The sequence below is a fragment of the Trematomus bernacchii genome, unplaced genomic scaffold, assembly GCF_902827165.1.
Source record: "Trematomus bernacchii unplaced genomic scaffold, fTreBer1.1, whole genome shotgun sequence".
Lineage (NCBI taxonomy): Eukaryota > Metazoa > Chordata > Actinopteri > Perciformes > Nototheniidae > Trematomus > Trematomus bernacchii.
This window is the reverse complement of record NW_022987739.1, coordinates 23,005,336-23,030,838: the sequence shown is the minus strand read 5'-3', so window position 1 is coordinate 23,030,838 and position 25,503 is coordinate 23,005,336. Positions and strand designations below refer to the sequence as shown.

The window sequence follows — 25,503 nt, the reverse complement described above, 5'->3', positions numbered from 1 at the left end:
AGTCTGTCTCCAGCGAGTGTTTGGTCCAAAGCTGGTCAAATCTGATACTGAAGCAGCTGATGTATGTTCTCATCTGTTTCTTCTCTTTCTTTGTTCCTTTACTTTTCACCCCCCCCTGTTCTCCACCCTCTCCTTCATCTCCACAGGAAGTGCCTTTGAGGTGAAGCAGCACCAGTTCTTCACAGAGCTGGACTGGAACAGCCTGCTGAGGCAAAAGGCAGAGTTCATCCCCCAGCTGGAGTCTGAGGACGACACCAGCTACTTTGACAGTACGTCTCCCACCGATTCTTCCAAATCTCCCCCTCTCTGGAACGACACATGCTCACACAGTTATCACCACACACAATAACCTGCTTGTTTGTGTCTGTCAGCTCGCTCTGACCGGTACCACCATGTAGATTCAGAGGATGAAGACGACACCAATGATGAAGAACCCGTGGAGATTCGACAGTTCTCATCCTGCTCACCTCGTTTCAGCAAGGTGCAGATACATACATTCAAACTATCCACTGAAAGACCGATTGAATTTCAAAATAAAACAAATACATTTACTGTTGAGTGCGACCCATTGAGAAACATGGCTCAAAAACTGAAAATATTGCATCCAATAAGCTGGTATGTTATCTGTAAAAATATTTGTTATGCCATTATACTATTGACAAGCTTCTTTTTTTTTTATTCAAATGCAAATTATAGTTTTATGATAACAAATATTATTTATGTTTTAAATTTGCACAAGGTCATGACATAATGTATTTAATACTGTTTATGTAAGGCTTATATATTTTGTTGTGAAAATTATAATAGCCATAAAGAAGAGTAAGTTAATACAATCAAATAAATTAAACCAATAATAATAATTAAAAGGAAATGTTTAAGAATTGAACAATACATTTAAAAAGTTGATTAAATTTAGACCAAAACAAATCCACATTTTGATCAGATCCAAATCCAGATGCATATTTTCAGAATTGATTTTGAAGTTTTGAGTGCTTTCTTATATTTAAAAATTGTTATATTTAAAAAATAGATTGGATAGGGACTTAATTTTGTCTCAACATATATTTTATCTAAATAAAGCAATATGACATCTTACTCTGTCTGGCTTTAAAAGCCTATGGTGGGGAATGATAAAAACAGGAAATGTCTTAACACACATGTCGTGTTGTGTTCAGGTGTACAGCAGCATGGAGCGTCTGTCCCTGCACGAGGAGAGGAGGACCCCCCCACCCACCAAACGCAGCCTCAGTGAGGAGGGAGGAGACCGTATGGACAGCCTGAGCGGACTCAAGTCCAGAGATCGATCCTGGCTGGTGGGATCTCCAGAGATGTGAGGCCTCCATAAAACACACCTAATAGAAATAATAATAATAATACTTTTCAGATGGTCTACTCCCACATTTGTCTATTGATTCATCCAAAAAACAAGCTGGGATGTGAGAACTGTTACTTACCTGCCAGTGAATTAGAAATGAATATGTTTTATAGTCATAGTAAAAGTGTTCTCAATTGCTTTGCAGTATCTTAGATGTGTGTTCTCGTTTCTCACATCCTCTCCTAATTTCCCTCCCCAGCCTGCGGAAGCGTCTCTCTGTCTCGGAGTCGTCCCACACAGAAAGCGACTCCAGCCCCCCGCTGACCGTCCGGAGACGCTGCTGCTCCGCCATCATCGAGATGCCTCGCTTCGCCATCTCCTCAGAGGAAGAGGGAGGTCAAGGTACATTCTGATAGCTTGGAAGTCAATAATTGTCAGGAAGAAACTCTTCTTAGTTTCTAAGATAAAAGGGGGAAAATTACAAGAAAAAAAGTCAGCTAACAACATTGTTCAAAGCCTTATCACACAAAATTGTTTTCCCTCAACTGTTCTGAATTTAAAATCTCTGAGTGTTATTCATTGTAAATGTATGTCCTTTTTCCTTTGTGTTAATTTACAACTTTATTCTTATAGAATATCCTATTTTTTTCTGATACCTTTAAAACTCTATTCGTGGGAATTCTACGTTCTTTCTCAGAACCCCCCTTTCCTGGCTGCATATTAAACTTTATATATTAACCCACAATTACCCTAATTCAACATCATAAGAGAAACCCTGAAGTAGACACCAATAGATTCATATATTTTCTGAAAAAGAAATATAATGATCTGTAACTCAAATCCTGGATGTGTATCATTGGTTTCTCCGGTGCAGCTGGAAGCCGCAAGAGCCCCAGCCTGTTGGGTCTGAGTTCTTTGAGGGGCCCCCGGAGCGAGGAGCTGCCCCTCGCCATCCCAGAGCTCCCAGTGGAGCGAGAGCTGAAGCTGGAAGAGTCTCCCACCTCCGCCTCCAGTCAGCTCAGCAAGGCCACGCTCACACGTCAGTGCAACACAACAGCAGACCATGACATGGCTACACATGTTGTTTTCAATGTGAAAGTCACTGTTTAGAACTAGCACAGGGAAGGAATATTGTTTGGGTTCCATTCAAATGAAAATTTGAATGAGGAATAACCATTGATCAAAACTGCAGCTTTACTGGAGCAGTAGGTTTTTTTTAGTGTGTCTCTAGGTTTTTTAAAGGTATTATAATGTCAATTGAAAAATATATATTTTTACATATTGTTAAGAGTTTTGAATTACATGTTTTTAGGTTCTTATGTTAATTTACTTTTACAATACCATTTATATTCTGACTGCGAAATATACATACAGTATATTCAACCTCTCTGCCTGTCCTAACTTGACAAATCCACCTAAAACCTTCTGTATGATTTGTCGAAAAATACATTTTGAATATCTTCTTTGTTAATTTGTAATATCTGTAATCACCCTGATTATGTTAAATTATGTATTCCCTGAACTCTACTCAAATCCAATTTTATTGTGTTAGACCAACATGTGCCATTAAAAACCAACAACCCTTATTCTGACCCTTCTCTCTCCCCTCCTCTCGGCCTGCAGCGGGTAGTTCAGGCGACGTGTTTGATCGTGGTCACAGACGTACCGTCAGTAACGGCGGACCCACTAAAGCTGTGACAGACAGCGACTCTCCGTCCACTCCCAGAGCCATCAGCGACCTGGCGGCGCGCAGGGCTCGCCACCGGCTGCTGTCGGGGGACACGCCCACATCCAGCTCCAGACCGCTCAACAAGGTCATCAAGTCAGCCTCTGCCACCACGCTGTCACTGATGATCCCTGCAGGTCAGTGTGTGGCCGGGAGCAGGGGGGGAGACCCCGTTTACACAAGGACGAAAACGGGTTGTATCCGCATAGTTTCTCTTGCGTATAGCCCTTTTGTTTACACGAGGCCGTAACAAAACGATAGAAACGGACCCCGCAAACGATAACGGGTCCCAAGGTGGATAGATCTGCAAACGGAACGCTCTGGGGGGTCCAACGGCTCCGTGTGTACACCTCTATACGATCATTTTCTGATAACGATGAAATAGCCCCGCCTCCCTCTCCCCACGTCTCCTGCTCAGAGATCAGCTGCTGGGCTGTCAGAAGAGGGGGAGGAAAAGAGAGGCTCCGTTTATTATTCTTATATTATTATATAGAGTCGTTATCAATTTGTTTTACTACTCAATAAATAACAAAGAAGACCTCTGACCGGCACTTTTCAAATTTTGTCCGGAAGATTTCAACTTTAATGTTGACCGGCGAAAAAAAATGTTAACTGAAACTCTGCTGCACAGCCCCCTCGTCCCTTGGAAGAGGCGGAGAGGTGGGTGTTAGTCATCTGCTGCTACCGGACTACCGGAGAGATATACAGCAGGAGAACACGCCGTCCACCGCGGAGAATAAACAGAAGGGCAACCATGGCAACCATGCTCCGGGGTCTTCTTCGCTGCTTTTGGTGTATTTTGTGGCGGAAGCAGCGCCACTTACAGGCCTGGCATATGTACTACAGCGTTTCCGGTGGTCTCGTGTGAACGGACACGTTAAATGAATCGAATGCGTGTGAACAGAAGACTTTTTTGAAAAGTTTACGGTGCGTAAGCGCAAACGTTCCCGTGTAAATGGGGTCTGAATGCTGAGAGCCAGGATCATAGTCAATGTATTTTTCAAGTTTAAAGGGAAGTTTGGTTGTTTTCAATGGGGTTGAATGGGGTAGATGTTGGTTGCCACACTCCAAGTTCAGAGAAAAAGACAGGAGAAAAAGCAAACAGTATTTTGGCCACCTGAAAGAAATTAAAAATATTGATATCGTTCCATTTTATACGATATTTCGAATATTTTAAACACTATCAGACGGTCCTTTTCGATGTTGAATTAATGCTAAAACACTGAGCCAGTGAACATATGGTCCTTTCATTTCATTTCAAACCTTTATTTAACCAGGGGAATCCCATTGAGATCATCGATCTCTTTTTCAAGGGAGACCTCCTTATCTACAGAGTGTTAAATTAACACTCCGGATTTGACTGTGTATCTTTGACACTTTCTTTAAAGCCACCAGAATCCATTGACAAAAACAATAACTGGTCTACTGCTGCTTTGTTATTTGTCTTTAAAACAACAATATCACAAACTAGCTAACTGTTTGAGGCAGAGGTAGACTCCCCAGGTTTTTGCAAGGTCAAATCACTTTTTATGGATAAAGGCCTCACACAACCCCACTTCAAATAATGTGAAAAAGCCCTTTAAAGTTCAGATTTCTCTGCACAAAAGATATTAAGAATAAAGCAGCCCTTACAGACAATAGAAACAGATTTGGGGATAATATTGAAGTGTGATCCTGGCTTGACTGGAAAAAGGAAGATCTAGGATTGTACTTTAAGAACACCATATTACCACTATAACAAATGTCCATTATGTCTGTTCTTAGACCACCACGGAGCCTCTCCATTGGCCAGCCCAATGTCGCCCCACTCGCTGTCATCCAACCCCTCGTCACGTGATTCTTCCCCGAGCCGGGACCTGTCCCCGGCCGTGATCAACCCCAAGCCGGCCATCGTGATCCAAAAAGTGGGCAAGAAGTACGGCTTCACCCTGAGGGCCATCCGGGTGTACATGGGAGACTCCGACATCTACACCGTGCACCACATGGTCTGGGTGAGTCCCACAAGGAGACAAAAATGGCGACAACAAATATGGATTCAACCAAAAATTATGTATTCAAATTAGCATATACTGTAAAATGACCTTTAAAAATAAAAGGGAAAGTGTAGAAGATAAACAGTAACTAATATATATATAATAATACTAATACTAATATATAAGTGTATTGTTGTAAAGATGATCCAGATTTGCTTTAGTCAGTGTGTGTCAGGATGTGGGGATTCTTGTTGTTGACAGAAGATGGCAGTAAACAACAAGCTAAGCCCATAGGTCTTTCCCTGCCTTCTTCCCATTCGTCCTCTGACCATCTCTCTCTGTTCAGCATGTGGAGGAGGGGGGTCCGGCCCACGATGCAGGGCTGAGGGAGGGAGACCTCATCACCCAGGTCAATGGAGAGGCGGTTCACGGTCTGGTTCACACAGAGGTGGTGGAGCTCATACTGAAGGTACACACAAACTGCATTAAATTAAACTCTAAGTTTTATGGAAAACACACAGTATTGATAAACAGACTCTCTTTCTGTACACCAAGTTATTTTATTTGTAATCTTGATTTTAGTCTTTTTTTTGTCAGGACATGAAAATATTGTATTATTTGGTGCTTTTTATTAAAAACTAATGTTAGTTCAAATTAAAAAACATTGGTGACATAAAAACATCCATCATGAAATAGTTTTCAGTCCTGCCAGAAGTACTGACTATTCGTCATAAAGGTCTTGAATAACAGTAAAACATATTTAACATAATATAATTGTACACTTTTTATTGATGTTCTTGTTGTTACTCTTTTCCTCATTCTATTACTAACAACATAATTTGTTTTTATTATTTGCTGTTTTTGAAAACTTATGTAAAGTAAAAGTAAAACATATTACATGTTTTACTTAATTCAAATGTACACCAACATCTAAGTAAGACACCTAAATCCAGATCTGTAATGCTCTCCGTCCCTCAGAGCGGTCCTAAAGTGTCCATTGCTGCCACCCCGTTTGAGAACACGTCCATAAAGGTCGGCCCTGCTCGAAAGACGGGTCAAAGGTCCAAGATGGCGAGACGTAACAAGAAGACAAAGACCAAGGAGGGACAGGACAGGTGAGACACACAGCTGTGTTGTATCAGACATCACTTTGTGTGTATTTCAAGCAGGGTCGTTGAGTAAGCTGTTGTGTTTTGTTTCTCAGTGCCAGCAAGAAGAGGACGTCTCTGTTCAGGAAGATCACCAAGCAGGCATCTCTGCTGCACACCAGCCGCAGTCTGTCCTCTCTGAACCGCTCCCTGTCCTCAGGGGAGAGCGGCCCCGGCTCGCCCACACACAACCTGTCCCCACGGAGCCCCACACAGGGCTACAGGTCCACGCCAGACTCCGCCCACTCAGGTTAGAAACACATGTTAACATGTATTCAATGGCTTTCAGGGACTGTATGATAAGTCATCTCATGTGTACTACCTACTTTGTAATAACACTGATTCTGATTCTGATGATATTTGACACTTTGAATGAAGATATTTAGCATTTCTCCCTCATCAAGGGTAAAACAGTGATTCTTACTTTTTTTTATAAATAGTTTTGTTTACAAAAAAGAAACATATTCTACATAAATGTACTTGTAAGGATAAAGAGTATAGCTACTTGTAATTATTCTAATTATTGATCAATTATTGGTTTCCTAATAATTATTAACTGTTGTGGTCCATAAAGTTTGAAACAGATTGTTAAAAACCTTAGAAATTGAGTTTATAGTGATAAGACATGGAAAGAAAATAGCAAATGACATGTAATTATGCTTTTTTGTTACATATTTAATGTGTACAATCAAAGCAATGGGAATAACTTGTCTAAAGCATTATTTAGCTTTAAATATTCAGAATAAATGGAAAAAATAGTTAGGTTGATTTTTTATTATTATATTGTAAAAGCCCCTAACCCATCACATCTAATGTGTATTTATGAATGTACTTCTTGTCCCCTCAGTTGGGGGGAACTCCTCTCAGAGCAGCTCCCCCAGCTCCAGCGTCCCTAACTCCCCCGCGAGCTCCGGCCACATCAGGCCCAGCTCTCTGCACGGCCTCGCCCCCAAACTCCAGCGGCAGTACCGTTCCCCCAGACGCAAGTCAGCCGGCAACATCCCCCTCTCCCCTCTGGCCCGCACGCCCTCACCCACCCCTCAGAGCAGCTCGCCCCAGCGCTCCCCCTCCCCTCTGCCCTGCCACGCTCTGGCCCAGTCTACGGTGGGTCAGTCGTTCCCCGTGAAGCTCCACTCCTCCCCTCCCCTAGTGAGGCAGATATCCAGGCCTAAGAGCGCAGAGCCTCCACGCTCTCCACTCCTCAAGAGGGTGCAGTCAGCTGAGAAGCTCGCCTCCTCCCTCGCTAACTCCCCCTCCTCTCCCTCTGGCGTGACAGCGGGGGGAGCGTCTGTAACGAGCCGGAAACACAGTCTGGACATCTCACACTCAGAGTTTAAGAAAGAGATTCTGCAGAGGGAACCCAGCCTAACGAGCCTACAGGTAGGACTTCGTCACATAAGTGGACAATATATTGATGCCATAATACTGTCTAAAAATGTGAACCTCTATTGATGGGATTTACAAAGATTCTGATACTCTTCCAAAACGCAGTGGTTCTCCAATTTAGATGTATTGGACGAAGGCTATTTCTGCAGGAATGTGCATGACCGGGAAATAAAAAGTCTTTTAGATCTACAAAGTTGAATCAATCTGTTTGATTTGGAAACAACACACTAACCCGAGAATAATTTTCAGGCAACAAAGAAAAGTTAAATATTTACAGACAGACAGGCACACAACTTTTTCTAAACAAGCAATTCTGTGCAGCTCATTGAAGCGAATTACATTTAAACCTGAAAGAACCTTTTCTGTTTTATGTTCTTCAAAAGGATCCAGCAACAGAGAAATCACCAGCGACACAAACTAGTTTGTTATTTTGCCAGAGTGATTGTCATCTTATCAGTGTGTAGCTGCTGACTGAACTACTATACTGAAGGATTTCTACATTTTGTCATATCTTTTTTGTTTCATCCCTCCCCCACCCTCAGGAGTCAGCCAGCGAGGGTCTGCTGTCCTCTGCCGGACGCGGCGTGGAGAAGGGCAGCCTGCAGAAACACTCCTCCTCATCCAGGAAGTTAGGGCGCCAGGAAGGGGACAGTTCCCTCAGCTCGGTGTCCGGCTCGCTGGGCCTGGCTCCCGGAAAGAGCAAGCTGAAGGACAAACTGTCCGCCATCCGGCAGGACAGAGCCGAGAGGAGAGAATCACTGCAGAAGCAAGACGCCATCCACGAGGTCGACTCCTCAGAGGACGAGACGGACGAAGGCTCGGAGGACAGCCAGGACGGACGCAGGGGAACAACCTTTACCCCCCCTCCCCTGCTGAGGCCCACCACTGTGAGAACCGGGCCTGGAGGCACCCTGCCGTCCCTCTGCCTCTCACCCTGCACCCCTCATGCCACATTCTCCCACACGGGGCCCTCACAGGTAGGCAGGCCGACTCCTTTGCACACACTACCCTCCGTTTCAGAGACGAAGCCTGGACAGTTCGCCTCCCCTCTGGGAGTAAAGGACCCGAGGTCTGTCTCATCTGCAGAAGACAGCGTGAGACAAGAGAGGAAGGTTTTTGAGCCAAGTACAAAACCCATTCAGTGCCCCCTTCCCTTCTCCACCCCAGGCAGTGCATTCATCTCAGTCAACAAGGACACTTTCCTCAAGCCTGCTCCTCCATCGGACTTAAAGAGTCCCATGCTGAAGGCTGCACCATCTGATCCCAAATCAGAGGAGCAAACCCTGGTCAGCACCAGGACCGCAGTCCCCTCTACCACAACCGTCACAAATACTACCAACTCCCGAAGCACCACAGACTCCAGAGACTCCAGAGACTCCAGACCCACCACCATCAGTACAACAGACAGTTTAACCACCGACAGCCAAGAGACCCGCCCCTCCTGCTCCTCTCCTGGTATCCCCAAAGAAAAGAAGGAGGCTGACAACCGGAGACTTTGTGCTGCGGCTGCTGCAAGTCTGAGTGTGTCGCCCTCGTCCACTTCTGGCTCCAGCTCCTCTGCCAACTCCCCAGTCCCGCCCCCTGAGAGTACTGTGGACAAAGTTGTGTCCCAGCTGGCAACATTAGCTAAGAGTGTTCTAGGTCCTGTCAAACTGAACACCACTGCTGACAAGAGCCAGAAAGACCAGATACCATCCAGAGGTGGCACCCCAGAAGTCCCACCGTCTAGCCCCTTCTCATTTCCATCCAAAGGGCTACCAACCCCTCAGTCTCCCAACCTTTCAGGGTCCCAATCCAGACAAAAGACTGAGCCAGCTGCCCCCTTGACCACCTCGCAGACCAAACCTTTAACCCAGAAAGACTTTGCAGCCCTGCCGTCTTTGTCATGCAAGGAAGTCCCAGAAAGGCCCGCATCAGGGTCTGAGGGTAGGGAGACCGCTGCTATGTGTCCATCTGCACAGAGGCTGGGCGCAGCAGCCGCTCTGCCGTTCCCAAACACAGCATCCTCTGCAGCAGCTGAGCCACAGCAGAAGAGGTCCGAGCCCCAGGCGGCCACTGCCAACGCCACCAACGCCGTGTCCGCCTCCTCACAACAAGACAAAGCAATCTGCAAGAAGACGTAGCAGCAGGAACCAAAATAGCAGATCACACAGCTCAGTGCTGGTTTGAGGTTTTAGAACTCACACAATCTGCATGTTTTGGAAGAAAAACATATTAGTAACTTCTCATTCATCTGAGAGGTTGACTTTCAAAGTAAAAGAAAGGCGTAGAGAGGGTTGAGGAGCAGAGATAGATGCAGCAGTCCTAGTTTCATTCCAGTGCTCTCGGTGTTCATGTGAGTTATTTTGGTGTCCTGTGCTCTTTGGTTTCTGCTTTCAGACTGAATGGCAATAGGAGTTGGCAGGTTTTTTTTCTCTTTCTGCAAACATGTACGGGGCTAGAAATAAAAAGATCAGTGGTCCATGCACTTACAATTTAAAACGTTGACACATCACACACACCTTCCTCGCTCTCGATCTCCTTGTGCTGCCTCATTACTTTTCACCTTGATGTTTGGCAGAGTCTTCACGCATGTTCTACATACAGATCAGGACGTGCCTTACAGAACACACACTTGTTCCCCTCTTCCCTTCCCTCCTTGCCTGACAATGTCTACCCAGGCGACACTTGAAAAAGATTGTATCTCAGCAATAAAGTGCAGCGTATGTTTAGCAATCTGTGTAAATGCATTACAGCGTTTTTAATAGGACTTAATCTGCACCGTCAATGTACACTCAGCACCCAGATAGGCCAAATCAAATTCCACTCTAGATGTAGTCCCTCAGGCTCAGCACTGCAGGCCTGCGGCAGGGAGGTATATCCCCTGAGCACGGACTCCAGGCGTGGTTATAGGATTGGATTCTTGGGAATGTCAGGGCTTGTGTCTGTGCTGAATGACCAAGTGTACACTAAGGCCCATGAATTAGATTGAATCTACAGCCTATTCCTAAACCGTAGCACTCTCCTCACTCATCACCCAGCTTCATGTTTAATGTCTGGATTGATCGAAGTTTTCCTAGATGTTTCAGTTCTTTATCCAAGGTCTAGCCATTCATCCCTAAGAGCTAGAACAGATTACATTCCTTCCAAATTGAAAGCCTCCACTGCATAGAAATGATAAACATTGTTCCTTTAGTTCAACATGTGACTACTAGCTAAAATGCTATAGCGTTGTGATTCAAATATTACATCTGGTTCCATGTTGGAAAATACCCAGACATGACATGAGCTCTGACATTGAAGAAACTCTTCTTTAGGGTTTACTCCTAGCTAGCTAGCGTAGCTAACCATCACTTTCATGTGTTGCTAGTGCCAGATAAAAAAGCATGCTAGCTCTAGTTAATCATTTTAGATTTCCCAAAAGATTAGCGCTTTGATAAACTATTAGAAAACCCTCATATTTGACAAGCTAATTACTGAAATAAATATCCTTTTAAAACCCAAGCCTAGCATATTAGCATTAGCACACTTGCCCTCGCTTTAGTTCTTCTCTATATACCACGTTAGCAGGCTTATCAAATGTGTTTTAACTCTGCACTTCAGATTTAGATTGCCCTTTACACGTGTTTTAGTTCCAAACACACGCATAGCCAAGGACTTGAACACTGATTTATTGGTTTTATCGACACTCCGAAACTGAGCTTGCTTAGATTGACTGAGGTTATTTTAGAAAACATGTTTCGGTTGGACCACCGCCTTTTTATTTCTCGCCCCATCAGCCTCTGAAGGCTGCGGTAGTTGTATTTGGTATCTGGACCAACTTGCTGTGTTTTTTGCCTATAATCCTGTAAAGTCATCAGACTTGACTTTGTATATGTGTGTGAGAGGGAGAGAGCTTTGTTAATTTGTGCATGGTAATCTGTGTGTGTATGTTTATATATACAGATACACATGTGTATAAGAATATTTAAAGTTCTGTTTGCATCTGTTTTATACGCTGAGTGTGTGTCTGCGTGCGTGTGTCTTAGGATCACACCCTGCTACCTGTGTATGTGGCCGAGCCCTCTACGTGTCGGGCGTCAGGCTTTGCACAAAACTTTTATCTCATTTGTCAAACGAAAGGCAAAGAATCACTAAAAGGAAAGCCGAAGGAGATTTGTGTCCGCTCACTGTTGTGTGTTGGGTTGGAGCTCAGTACTGCTATCGCTAAAACTAAAATGCAGTAAGCCTGTTAAAAACCATTTCTCGGATATATTATCTTTCATTTAGTCCGTTGTGATCCCGTTCCTGATTCCTACTGTTCATTTGAAGGCAAGATGTTTTATTTCTTTTTGGTTTATTTGACAGTTTTAAAGAATTCCCATTTCATTGAATGCCCACCGAGCCCAACCCCTGGTGTGAGCCCAACCCCTGGTGTGAGCCCAACCCCTGGTGTGAGCCCAACCCCTGGTGTGAGCCCAACCCCTGGTGTGAGTCCACTTGTGTTGTACATTTGAACGTTTTCTGAAAAGCAGGATGTTCCTGTGAGTTAAAGATGAACTGAACCTCCCTCAGTGTTTTGTGTCACTGTCGGGAGAGAAAGCAGAGCTCACTGATTTCAGTTGAACTAGACTAGAGCTTTGAAGGTTGAAAAGACTCTGTTAGAGTGACATCAACACTGACTGTGGCAATCTCTGTAATATGTTTACATGTTCTTGTTTTTGTATCTCAATGTGTTTTTGTTTTTTTTGTGTCAATGGAACTTGTTGCCTGTAGCAATCAATCTCCTCTGACAGGCTAGGATAATTACCAATGACGTGTTTAGGTGACTCCTGACCTGTGAATATGTGGTGTGAATATGTAGCTGTGTGATGAAGAGGTCACCTGTGATGGAGGGTGTGTAGAAAGGAGAGGATTCAGCGCACACATGTCAAAATCATCTCCGCTCTCGTGCATGTCGCACCTCTTGTCTCATGGCGGCGCAGAATGGAGTTAACAGGTGCGTCTGTAGAAATGATCAGCATGTAGGCTCGTGGGAGAGGAAGCAAACTGTTTGACTTGGTAACATCTCAAGGTGTATCTGCAGTTCACTCCGGCCAATAAGACGAGACGTTGAGACTAATCATTTCAAAAACTGCTTCTGTCCGTTTGGGGCGTCGGATATGAAAAGTCCTGTTGATTAACCGACCACATTGGATGTTATTCACACACAACACGAGCTTCTTGCCTCTTAGCGTGGTTTCACCAGGACAATTAGAAGACTATTTCAGAGACAAAAGAGGACAAAGTGGAACAACATTTAAACACATTTGTAGAATCAGTCTGCAGGTTGTAATTGAGAGCGAGCACGGACAGATTAATAAGCACTGACTGAAGTTTTAGAGCATGCAAAGACATAAACACAAGTTTTTCAGTAGCTTTGTGCAAGTAACAAGTCTGGCTGTAAATAATTGGCCGGTTTGGGTATGTACCTGGTACGAGCTTGTTCAAAATCAAAGGTCATTCGGAATATGATACTTTGTGCTTTGTTGCACAAATTCTAAGACTGGTGGCACCCAAGATCAGGCTGTTATACTTGAATCTGAAACTAAAACTAGAGCTGCAATATTATCAGCAGAACTTGATATGTCCGGGATTACAAGTAAAGTCTATACAGAAATGCCAAAGATATGATAAAGGTCCTTTAGAAACTGTGTCTACACTACGTAGTTTAGTTTAGTGACCCTTACCAAATCGAAACAAATATTGACCATCATATTTCAATCAGATCCATTTTGTTGTCCATCCGGTGCCTCGATAAAACCACAATAAATCAGCTTGTTGCTTCATGATTTGTCCCTGTGTGCTCTTGAATCCTGACCAATTAAAACAGCCGGATTCATTCAAACCTGAAATTCGACTCTTGATCAATAATTTTGTCCCTCAATAATCTTTCAGTATGAGTTTTTGTCGGTGCTTTAATCTCCACAGGCTGTCAGAGTTTCAGTTTTACATTCTGATGAAACACCGCCGTCCACTTCATCTGCAGATAATTGGAACCTGAGTGTGTTTGCGTGTAATCACACACACTCCAGTCCATCTGCTCGCAGCTGGTCGTCCTATTAGTGCTACACAGACAGCTGCCTCACACACACACACACACACACACGCACAGATCAATACTTGTGCCATCTAATACAGCGGTGCCAGTTTACCATCTCCTCTAACAGTATAAACACACACACACACATACATACTTACCCCACAAACACACCTTCTCCCGAGTGTAAAGATGATGGTCTGGCCATCTGCTGGAGACTGAAGCAAGTGTCAGGTTCCCTGGTGGAGTCATTAATCTCCAGCCCTGAGCCTGTTGACACACACACACACACACACGCTGGCCAACTAAAACACTTCCCAGCATCCCTCAGGCTCGGTCCGGTCAGTTCAGCAGTTAGCAGTTTGTTCGGCCTGCAGCCTGTGTGGACCCATCATGCACCTCTGCTGCTCTGCGGCTGAGGCCCACAAACCAGACACTGAGCTTCGTAAGTTCATTTAACGGCCTAGGGGTCAAATTGAATCTGTAATCAGTGTGAAAGTCGGGAATTGAGAGCATGCGCCTGGACATATCTTGTGGTATTATTGACAGCAATTAATTTCCATACATATTTGTGAATCCTGTTGAAACAGCTGCAGGAAGCTTTCAAATGGAAAGATAAAACGTGTGTGCATTCTCTTACATTTATTACAGTTTTGAAACAACAGATTTAAAAAAAATGTCCTGCCTGCTTGCAGATATCAAACCATGAATTACAGACGTTTTGTCACTAAGGAGCTTCCGTAAATCTCTCAATCTGAGCGTGTAAAATAACCAGCTCTGTCTGTGAGGCACATAGAGGATTCCAACAAGAGGCTTTGGTTATGACAAGGTATGAGGTGAAGCTACACACACACACACACACACACACACACACACACACATGTTCAGAACCACGTTACAGGAGATGCAGTGATGTTTCAGTGTGCCGTCTGTTGAGCTCCTATCTGCCTCTGAGGGGTCGTGTGTGAGAAACGTTGACAGACTTGACTCTTGCCGATAAGGGCAGGATTTCCAAGCTGTGTGTTTTTGTGTTTTGTCTTTAAAGAGTAACGAAGAGGAGAAGAAAGATTCATCTGTGCACCGTTAAAGCTTGAGAAAGACATGAAGAGAGAAAAAAAACATTGCTAGAGTAAAACCAGTGCAATATCTTTTAATTTTTTATTGTGGTAAAAGCATGTTGTTGTCAATCTTACCTTACAACAATAATAAAGGTTTTTTTTATGTACGTCTTGATTGTGATTTATGATGTTTTTTCTTTCACTGTGTTTTATCATCACCTTTTATGTGGCACATGCTTTTAACATCAAGGCACATGTGTATGCCACTGAACTTACATTAAGTCGGATACAATAAATATATAAGTGGCTACAGGGTTTAAAAAGATGCCTCAGGATGCTGCTGCAAACACATCTCTGTATGATGAGCCTTTGTTTCATAGTGTTCTCCATGTTTCATGCATTAGCTTGGATCCAGAATCACAGACACACAGAAGTCCAACTCAGACAGAAAAACTGCAATCAATTCCAACTCTTCTCAAGTTTGAGTAATTTGGTATTCTTTGGGAAACTCCTCCACCTCTGTCTGTATGTGTGGCTCTGGGCTCATCACACACCACATCGGATCCTCATCGACACATCTGAGGTAAGCTCTCTGTTTGTTTTCTGTCAAACCACAACATGATCTTCTCCACTTGAGGTTTAAATTGAACCGTACATATTGGTGTCGGACATGCCACAGAAACCAAAGCAATGAGGCCAAATATAAGGCAATACGAAAGAGTACAATATAAAGATGGCAGGAATCTTAACACAAACAGCGTCTTTATGAGAAAGTGGCGATTTTATCAGCACAACTTTTACTTGCACCATTTGGCTATTCACCATTTGAAATGCGTAGTGTGCATACTACAGGCGCAACAGGCTGAACAACATGTTTGCTACAATCAGACTCATTAATTCATCTGTATTAATCACTCAGGCCTTTAGTGTATGTGTAGCCTTTATTCCTCATAAAACATTTCAAGAGTCAAAAAGAAGTATTCTACCTGAATCTGCTCTGATCTAGTTGATCTTTAATCAACCTCCTCTTTAATACAGAATCAAAATGACATTTTCTTAGAGCACCTAAATGCTTTACTTTCATGTTAAAATCGTTAAAACAAATGAAAAATGTTTCCAGAACAAACTACACAACCAAAATACACTGAATAAAAAAACAGAAATACCTCTAGTGTGTTCTCAGAATTCTACAACAGGGATAGGTGTAGAAACAAACTTAATTCCATTCATCTCCATTATCCCTGCTGAAAAAACCAGCATAGACCAGTTTAAGATGGTTGCTGGTTTTAGCTGGTTTTTAGCTGGTTTTAGGCTGGTTTAGTTGGTTTACCAGGCTGGACAAGCTGGCCAGGCTGTTCTTGCTGGTTCAAGACCAGCCTGGTCAGCTAAACCAGCATAGCCCAGCATGGATGTCATGCTGGGCTATGCTGGTTTTAGCTGGTAGTTAAGCTGGTCTATGCTGGTGGTGAAGCTGGTATTTATGCTGGTCTACCAGCAGTCTTGCTGGCGAAACTGAAACAGACACAGACAGACAGATCAGGGCCCTCCTCCCTGCGGACTTGAGGGTCGAGGTACAGCTGCAGCATCCACAGTCCTTGCAGGCGGCCTTGGAGATGGCTGTGGAGAGAGAGAATGTGTGGAGTGTAGCTGCTAGGAGCAGCGAAGGGCCGGTACCACCGGTTGTGAGGAGCTGCAGAGAGGAGGAGAAGCCTGCATGGGTTGCTGAAATGACTGAATTGATAAGGGCTGTATCTCTGCAGCCAACACGCAGGCCAAGTAACAGGGTCTGCTGGGGGTGTGGTCAGCCAGGACATTTAGCCAGAGACTGCCCCAAGGCACACCGGGCCCAGGGAAACGACGTGGGGCCCGCATTAAGGGGAAGATGCGGAACCAGGCCCAAAAACCCCAACCAAACCACAGCCTTATTGCCACCAACACAGACATCCGAGGAAGGAGCCCGACAGCACAGCCGGGGGAGCCAGGCTCTACTCCTTCCTGAAGAAGATGACAGCACATGCTTGGAGCCTGTCGTTGCGGTGGGCCGTGCTGGTGGTGGGGATTCCTGTTATGTCCCTGTCACTGTGGAAGGGGTGCCCTGCACTGCACTGGTGGACACGGGCTCAACAGTAACCCTGGTGAGAGCAGATGTGTTGCCCAGTGGGACTCAATTAGAACCGACAGTGGTGCGTCTACGCACAGTCACGGGAGAGCTGGCACCTATGAAAGGAAAAGGCATGCTGACTGTGTCGGTGGGGGGAGTTGAAGTGCATCATCCGGTGTGGATAGCAGAAGTGCAGGACCCGTGTATTCTGGGCTTGGACCTTTTGAGGGCGTCTGGTTGCCACCTGGATCTTCAAGCAGGCACAGTGAGTTTCCACGGGGGACCAGTGATCACTATGACCCGTATCCACACCCCTGCTGAATCTGCTGGGAGACCCTCTACACACCCCGTGAGTACCCTAGAAACCGAACCTAGAAACCACCGCCCGTGTGCCGCCGGCGGATGCCACTACTGTGAGAGGAGAGAGACCCGTGAAAAGGAGCTACTGGAGGAGGACACCGTCTGTGCTGCAGCTCGACAAGTTGAAGAGGTTAGTTGCCGGGAGCTCCAGACAGTGGACGTGGCAGAGTGGAAGCAACAGCAAGAGGGGGACGCAGACCTACAGCCTGTACTGCAGTGGGTTGAGGCGCAGCAGCGGCCACCGTGGGAGGTGGCAGTGTGGCACCGAGGTGGCAGTGTTCTCCAAAAGCAACCAAGGGGCTGTGGTCTCAGTTTGAGGCTCTGCGTCTGTGTCAGGGCGTACCACACGGTGCGTGGAAGGAGCCAGCAACGGGGGAGAAGAGATGGCAGGTGGTGGTCCCGAAGGGTCTGCAAGAGGCTGTACTCAAGGCCATGCATGGAAAGGCAGGCTCTGGACACTTTGGCGTCACTAAGACTCTCCGCCGCCATCGCCAGGGCTGCTACTGGGGGCAGTGCCGGAGGGATGTCGAAGACTTCTGTCGCCGCTGTGACCCTTGTATGGCTCGTAAGGGTCCCCCTGGTCGTTCCCAGGCTCCGATGCAACAGTTTCCCGTTGTCTACAGGGTGCAGCTGCCTCCCAAGGGGAGAAAAGTTGTGCTCCACAGAGACAGGTTAGCCCCGTACAGAGGAGTCACTTCTCCACATGCCCAAGGGACCCCCGGGGTCCACAGCCTCCCCCTCGACACCCCCACCCAGGTCCCCCGGCGAGCGGAGCAGCGCCCCCCCGTCAGTGACTGAGTTCCCCCCCACTTTCTTCCCTTTTCCCCGCCTGGACCAGAACCGGCACCCCCTGTCCCCAGCCCCCCTGCCGAGAAGGCAGACACGACCCCCGAGTCGGTTCAGAGACTTTGGGTGGTAGTTAAAGTTTATAGTGAGACCCCTCGGTTCCTGTAGAGGGCAAGAATGCGCCCTGGTCTCACTGGAAGGGATGGTAGTCCACCCAGACCTTCCTAGTTCAACTAAAAAAAAATGTGTTACACGTTCTCGCTGCTGTGGGTTAGTGTTTAGTTGCAGGTTTTTGTTCTAGGTTTTATTTGTTCCTCGTGGGCGAGGAACTTTGTAGTAGAGGGGTAGTGTAGCGACCCTGTATAGGGTGCTGAGTGTGTCACTCAAGCATCCCCGTCTCTCTGCCAATCACAGAGCTGCACAGTGATGCTGGTCGGTGTGCGGGCCTGTGGTTGGGGAGCAGAGGGGGGAGGGCTGGGAAGTTGTGACGTGGACCCTGCTTGTGTGTGGGAGTTACAGTAGGGAGTGGAGTTCAGAGTGATGATGAACCTGTAACCTGTAACCTGTGACCGTTTGCGAACAAAGGAGTTATTAAACCCCAATAACTTGAAGCCTGTTTCCGACTCCCTTTGTCAAATGCTACAATAAGTTGAGCGTTTCTGTGACTCCGCCCAGCGGCTGCTCTTCTGAGAGGCACCGCTCTGACAGCTCAGAGATGGCAAATCCGGATCATTTTACGGACTCAGGGTCTTCTGAGTCAGTCATTGAAGAGATCCGGATCATACGAGTCATTTGAGTCATATGAGTCAGCATGACCAAGACCGTAGAAATCCTATCGGTGAAACCGAAAAGTTGATGCATTTCACGAGCATATTATTATTCCATATATTTTGAATATATATATATATATTTGTATATATATATATATATATATATAATATCTGCATGTATATTTTCTATTTCGACATGTATATTTTATATTTTATATTTTATTTTATTTTTCTTTCTATTCTTGTATATTTTGTAGTTTTGTTTTATTGTAAAATGCCTTTTATGCTGCTGTAACAACAATTTCCCAATTTGGGATCAATAAAGTACTATCTATCTATCTATCTATTAAACTGACGTTATATTAACCTCCGCTACACAGTGTATTTTGCTTTAATAAAAAATGTTGATCCCAAAAAAAAGGGTTATTTTGCGATTTGGCAAATCTGAGTCTGCTGTTGACTCGTGCATGAGGACGAGTCTGCTGGATCTCTGGATCTGCTGCTATATACGGCTCCGAGTCCGCACGAGTCTGATCCGCTGTGTGTTGCAGCGAGTCAGGATTTGCGAATCTGCGAATCTGCGAATCTGCGAGTCTGCTGTTGACTCGTGCGGGAGCCGGGTGCTGGAGGAGGGGCTATGCTCGTGCACATGACGAGTATGGATCGCTGGATCTGCTATGCAGTGGCGTTTTTATATGTACAAAAGTGGTGGGGCACAAAAAACTTAGATGTCTATATATAAGCTTATGCAGTGACGTGCAGTGAGGTTCATGGCTGGTGAGACACTGGCACTGACTCTTCAGGTTTACAAATATTATATTTTGACCTAAACCAAAATATAATATTATTTTCAAAAGCTTTTTTTGTCTGATGCTTCGATTAATTTTAAACAGACAGTTCAACAAAAGGATACCCAACAAATGTAATTTTATCATTTAAATATTGAATTGTTCTCTCTTAGTAAGATCCCATTTTCAATAAAATGGCGGTCTTACCTTGACTTGAAGATGAAGTCCATTTGCCTATCCTTCTGGACAAACATTTCTATTACTTTTTTGTAAAAGTCCTCCTTATGTTCTTGTAGTTTCAAAAGTCTATCATAAATCTAATCCATAGATTTATGATAAAAAAATTATAAAAGTAGGGTAGACATGTGGATGTTATCCGGCTAATCAAAACGTGCATTTATCTAACAGGTACGTTTCCCACAGATCTTATTTCGAGCTATTTTCTAAAATCCTATGGAGAAACCTCATTGCTTTTTTGTGCTTACTTCCTGGTTTTAGGACGCGTCACTGCAGCTCTCTCGTCTCCTCTTCACACACCACACTTTTCGCGGCACACGTACTTACAGCCAATCAGCTCTGAATGATTTGAGAAGACGTATGGTGGGGATGGTAGCTACGTGCCCCTCTGGTCATTATTTTTTTGCCACACACATTTCATTACAAAATACTCTGAGCATGCGCAGTGAAGTTTTTACAGTCACCGTTGACTTCACAGCGAGAGGAAGGGGCATAATCAGGTTTTGTCCCACATGGCTCTAAACAGCTCAATAGGCACACACTGTGACTGTAGACACACTAATTAGAAGAACACAGACTAAAACAGCAATGTACAGACGAATCAGATGATTAAACATGATCTTAAAATATATTTTATATATTTTTTTATTTATTTTTTTTGCATTTTTGTAATCATTATTTGTAATACTTTCTGCTGACACTAGGTGGGGCTGTGCCCCACCTGCCCCTAATGACCAGTCGCCACTGCTGCTATGCTATTACGGTTAGGAGCCGTCGGCTCCTCTGAGTCCCCACGAGTCTGCAGGAAGTTTCACTGATCCGCGTCCCCTCCCCTGAGCCAAACGATAACTTCTGGCAGGCAGCTATCCTGTATACTTGCTAAAGGGTAGGTAGATGGACTGGGGTACGTTGTAATGTGATTTTACATGTTATAAAGAGAGTAGCGAGTGACGCAATTTATAGTTTTAATTTGTACGTCACACCAAGTGTGGGACTCAAGGACTCGGGTTAATGGAGAGGGGAGACTTGTCACGACCAGCTCATTTCTAGGATCCGGGTTAATGATCCGGATGAATCAGGACTCGCCCATCTCAGTGTCTACTGGGAAACGCGCTAAAAGTCCTTCTGGAGGTAAGCAACACTACACCATTTCACCAAGTCTAAGAGTAAAAGCTTTCTCGAAGGTTCGTTTTGCTTTCTTACAACGTTACGTTAATGTTAACTTAACCTTACGTTTTCTAGGAGGCTAGCTGTCTTAGCTAACAACAGTTAGCAGCTAACGTTTTCTGCAGTTTGTGTTTCCCCTGAAAAACGTGATGTAGTTATTTAAGGGTGTTAACTTAACGTTATCTTACAAGTTGAGAGAGTTACGTTTTGTTTAAAATCGTTAATGTAATGCCATTAGAGGTTTTGTGTTGGACATGAAGTTAGCTAACATTAGCTCACTCTACCAAAGGTTAGCATGTTAAGCTGTACTTTGTGTGGCAGCTCGCTTAATACAAAGAGGGTGCTTCATTGTAAACTTTTCTTACAAATGTGTGTTAATCTACCTGAAATTGTAGGGACAGTTTTTTTCTACTCAATGATACAGACCATTGTTGAGGACATGCAAAACATACTGTAAATGAGTTGGGTCCGACATATACTTTGAGTAATGTTACTTTGCTGCTAAAAAATGAAACATTATCAGATGAGGACATCACCAAAGTGTGTGAGTCTGTCAGGAGATTTGATCTGTTCTTTGCATGTCGTACAGGGCCTATGTACACACTGCTCTGGTATTAATTAAAAATATAATTGTAAAATGTAAGTCTCCCGCTCTTGTCATCGTTCAGGCTTTGCATTTGAACTCCTATGACTGGTTGCGGACTTGAAGGGAACGACCTCCTGGCCTTCCTGACATCCAGGAAAAAAGGTGAGATTCTAATCCATTTCAATGCCAAAAGCAAATTATTGTTTTTAACTTTTTTAACATGATTTTTTGGGGAATTTCAGTTCTATTTCATCCTTACTGACCGCCAGAGGCGGTGCTTTAGCACTGGATATCTTCTGTCTCGCGCATGCGTAGGTCGAATATTTATATCAACAAAGTCACGTGTGACCTCGTATGACCCCGGAAGGCATAAGTTCCGGTGTTGTCAACGAGTTCAGTTCTTTTTCATCTTCTCGCTGCGCAGGTTACTACTTTTTGAGTAGAAGCCAAGCTAAGCTTTTTTGAAAATTCGATTCTAGCTTATCGCTACCTGTAGCCTTGTGATCGTCTCGATCGGAGTTGCGGGCTAAAGAAACGCTCGCCCTCCAAAGGCTGCGACGAGCTGTCGCCTCCCAAGGGAGGGGACCGCGGTGTTCACCGCTCGGACCCCAGGAGCCGGACCGGTTAAGAGCGGACGCTCCTGCACGTCAGTCGGTGAGATCGCTACCATTTTGTGCTATATATTCTCAAGCTAATGAGATAATTGTGTCCAAGTTAGCCGACTGTTTTCGCTCAAGCTAATTTGTTACTGCACTACTGAAGAGAGCGTCTCCGCTCCCCTCTCACTGCACACTTTGGTTCCTTACCTGTCCCATCCTCCAGTTAGCTGAGTGTTCTCGCTCAAGCTAACTGTTACGACGCTAGTGTGGAGAGTGTCTTTGCTCCCCTCTCACGGCGCACAACCACTTTGGTTATTTTATTTAATCGTTTATTTGACAGGGACAATGCACTGTAATGAACACTTAAAACATTAAAATGTGTCAAGCGTAACAGTGCCAGATTTAGCTTTGAGCTACTTTCCATTTTTACAAACATGGTAAAAAACAAAATACATGATATGCAAAGAGTGGCAACGACATATAAAGTGCATCCATCCTCCAGTTAACTGAGTGCTCTCGCTCAAAGTTAACTTGCTACAGCGCTAGTGAAGAGAGTGTTTCCGCTCCTCTCTCCCTGCACACAGTTGGTTCCTGTTCCATCCTCCAGTTAACTGAGTGCTCTCGCTCAAAGTTAACTTGCTACAGCGCCAGTGAAGAGAGTGTTTCCGCTCCCCTCTCACTGCACACAGTTGGTTTAATACCCGTTCCATCCTTCAGTTAGCAGAGTGCTCTCGCTTAGGCTAACTCGCTACGGCGCTAGTGGAGAGAGTATTTCCGCTCTCCTTTCACGGCATAAAACCATTAACTGACTTCATTTTTCTCACCCCAGTTAGCAGAGTGCTCACGCTCAAGCTAACTACTATTGTGCTCACTCCCCTCCACTGCATATTTGTTTCCTGGCCCAGTTATTTACAGTCAGCTGAGTGCTCTAGCTATCGCTATGTCTAACGGCTCTAACACCTGTATGGCTCCTCTTTGCCCCTCTTGTCTTGGCCTCGAGCATCTGAGGGAGGGCCTTTCGGAGGACCCGTGCATGAATTGCACCATCATGACTCGTGCGGTAAGAGCTGCTAGACTAGCCAAGGTTGATCTACTGACTGAGGGTGGCCTTCCCCCTGCACAGTCGACTCCAGCCCAACCTACCCATTCTAGGCGTTGGGCCGCAGAGGCTGCGGGTGCACCGCCCAAGAAGAGGACTAGGCCTGATAGGCTGTCCTCCAGGGTGGACCTACTCACTACTGAGCTAGCCCAGATTAAGTCACTCCTCTTGGCTCTCCATTCTGGTGCCCGTAAAGAGCACGCCGCTGCACCCGATCCACCCGTGGCTGAGCTGGTTCTAGATGACCATGTGTTCTCGATGGCAGCTTCAGCCACTCAATTTAATGAGTATGACGGGGAGAGCCCATCCCATGCTTCTGGGCCTGGCTCCTGTACCTCAGCTCATGGTCCCTCGGAGGAGGCAGATGACGGCTCCATGGGTACCGTCATTCGCATGGCACTGGCTCACCAGCAGCTGGATGCACAGCAGCCCGAAACAGCGCCTGCCAGTGCGTTCTTTAGGCGCACTCCGGCACCCGCCACATTTACTGTTCCTCCCTCTTGTGAGTACCTGAGGGAGTTACATGCATGCTGGAGGGACACTAAGGCTCTTTACCGTCTTACGTCCGATGGCCGAGCCTTGGCAGCCATGCAGGATGCGGCAAGAGTTGGCCTTGACCACACGCCGGCTGTTGAGCCTACCATTGCTTCCCTCATAGTTTCCCCTGACGAAGCTCTGAGGTCGGAGGCCAGGTGCCCTCGACTCCAATGTCGGGTCACTGATGACCTGCTCACTAAGGCTTACGATGCAGCGGCACGCATGGGCCGTATAGGCAATTCCCTCTCTCACCTCATGCTCGCCCTCTCAGCTTCCCTGCAGCAGGATGCTCTCAGCGCTTCCTCTACCAGCCTCAGTGACGCCTCATTACAGGCGTTCGCTCTGATGTCTAGAGAGCTTGGGCGCCTGATGTCCACTCTCGTCCAGACTCGTCGCCAGGTTTGGCTGGCACAGTCACCCTTATCAGAGACAGGACTCTCCGTGCTGTCCCAGTGGAGCCGGGGGAGCTGTTCGGTTCAGCTGCCGTACAGGTGCTCGAACGGACTGTCCGAGCTAGTCAGACCAGGCAACAGTTCTCAGCTCTTCGCAGAGACATGCCCCCCCCCCCGGTAGGCCTAGAGGTTCCGCGTCTGCCCCCAAGGCAGCCTCGGTATCCGGTGCCTAACCGTTGCCCCCCCAGAGCCAGAGGCCGGGGGGCAAGGTACTGAGAGTCTGGGGCCGGCTGTTGGTTATTTCTCCCAGCAGCAGCTCAACTACTGGGTAGCTCAAGCTTCAGACCCCTGGGTGGTTTCCACCTTAACCCAAGGGTACAAGCTTCAGTTCCGACGCTGGCCCCCAGTCTTCAGCCGGGTCAAAATGACCACCATAAGCGACCCGGCAAAAGAAATCGCCCTAAACCAGGAGCTGTCAGTCCTTCTTGCCAAGGGTGCAATCGAGCCTGTGGACCCCATCTCACAGCCCGGGGGCTTCTACTCGACCTACTTCCTGGTAAGGAAGAAAGGCGGTGGACTTCGCCCAATCCTCGATCTGAGGGGACTCAATAAGTTCCTAAAGATTTTACCTTTCCATGTGCTGCGCACAGCGGACGTTCTTCATACCGTGGCCAGGGGGGAATGGTTCACGTCCGTCGACTTGAAGGACGCTTATTTTCATGTGCCTATTGTGCCTCATCACAGGCAGTTTCTTCGCTTTGCCTTTAGAGGCCGTCATTTCCAGTTCAGGGTGCTCCCATTCGGACTCTCCCTCTCTCCAAGGTTGAAGATTCGGCCATACTTAGACGACTGGTTAATCTGTGCACCATCCCAGTTACAGTCGATCCAGGACACGGCTCTCCTTCTCTCTCATGTCGCCCGGCTAGGCCTCAGGGTGAACATGGAGAAGAGTTGTCTGAACCCCTCTCAGAGCCTAACCTTCATTGGGGTGGCTCTGAACACAGTCACTCAACCAGCGAAGGCGGTGTTCTCGCCCCCACTCCTGGTAGACATGCTGCTTCATTCTAGCAGCAGCCGACTGGATAAGCTGTCCTGCTAAAACTTCTTTTTTTTCCAGCTAGGTGAAGGCAGTGCTCTCGCTCCCGCTTCCTCTGCTGGTAACATGGGTGTAGTTACATCCCTTTTGTGCCCGGCGAGTAGGAGCGTTGCTCTACTCGTTCCGTTCAGCAGGTAGCTAGTGAAGGCTGTGTTCTCGCACCCCGCTCCCGTCTACGCTGCATCTGGCATTCGTTATTAACTCAACCAGTGAGGGCGGTGTTCTCGCCCCCGCTCCTGGTAGACGCGCTGCTTCATTCTAGCAGCAGCTGCCTGGCTAAACTGCCCTGTTAAATTTCCTTATCTAATCCACCTAGGTGAAGGCAGTGCTCTCGCTCCCGCT

At 46.0% G+C, this 25,503-nt stretch overlaps 1 protein-coding gene across 7 annotated transcripts in view; it reads left to right on the top strand.

The window, feature by feature from the left end:
• Positions 1-14,818, top strand: part of mast2 (microtubule associated serine/threonine kinase 2) — a 203,219-nt gene extending 188,401 nt beyond the window's left edge. For all 7 annotated transcript variants that reach the window (XM_034147305.1, XM_034147303.1, XM_034147302.1 and 4 more), the window contains 12 exons: positions 147-269; positions 372-481; positions 1,176-1,330; positions 1,575-1,717; positions 2,190-2,354; positions 2,939-3,178; positions 4,806-5,032; positions 5,361-5,483; positions 5,993-6,129; positions 6,219-6,412; positions 7,010-7,542; positions 8,091-14,818. In XM_034147305.1, coding sequence (XP_034003196.1) covers positions 147-269; positions 372-481; positions 1,176-1,330; positions 1,575-1,717; positions 2,190-2,354; positions 2,939-3,178; positions 4,806-5,032; positions 5,361-5,483; positions 5,993-6,129; positions 6,219-6,412; positions 7,010-7,542; positions 8,091-9,671 — 3,731 coding nt within the window. In that variant the 3' untranslated portion in view covers positions 9,672-14,818. The remainder of the gene's footprint in view (positions 1-146; positions 270-371; positions 482-1,175; positions 1,331-1,574; positions 1,718-2,189; positions 2,355-2,938; positions 3,179-4,805; positions 5,033-5,360; positions 5,484-5,992; positions 6,130-6,218; positions 6,413-7,009; positions 7,543-8,090) is intronic.
• The last annotated feature ends 10,685 nt before the right edge of the window (positions 14,819-25,503 follow it).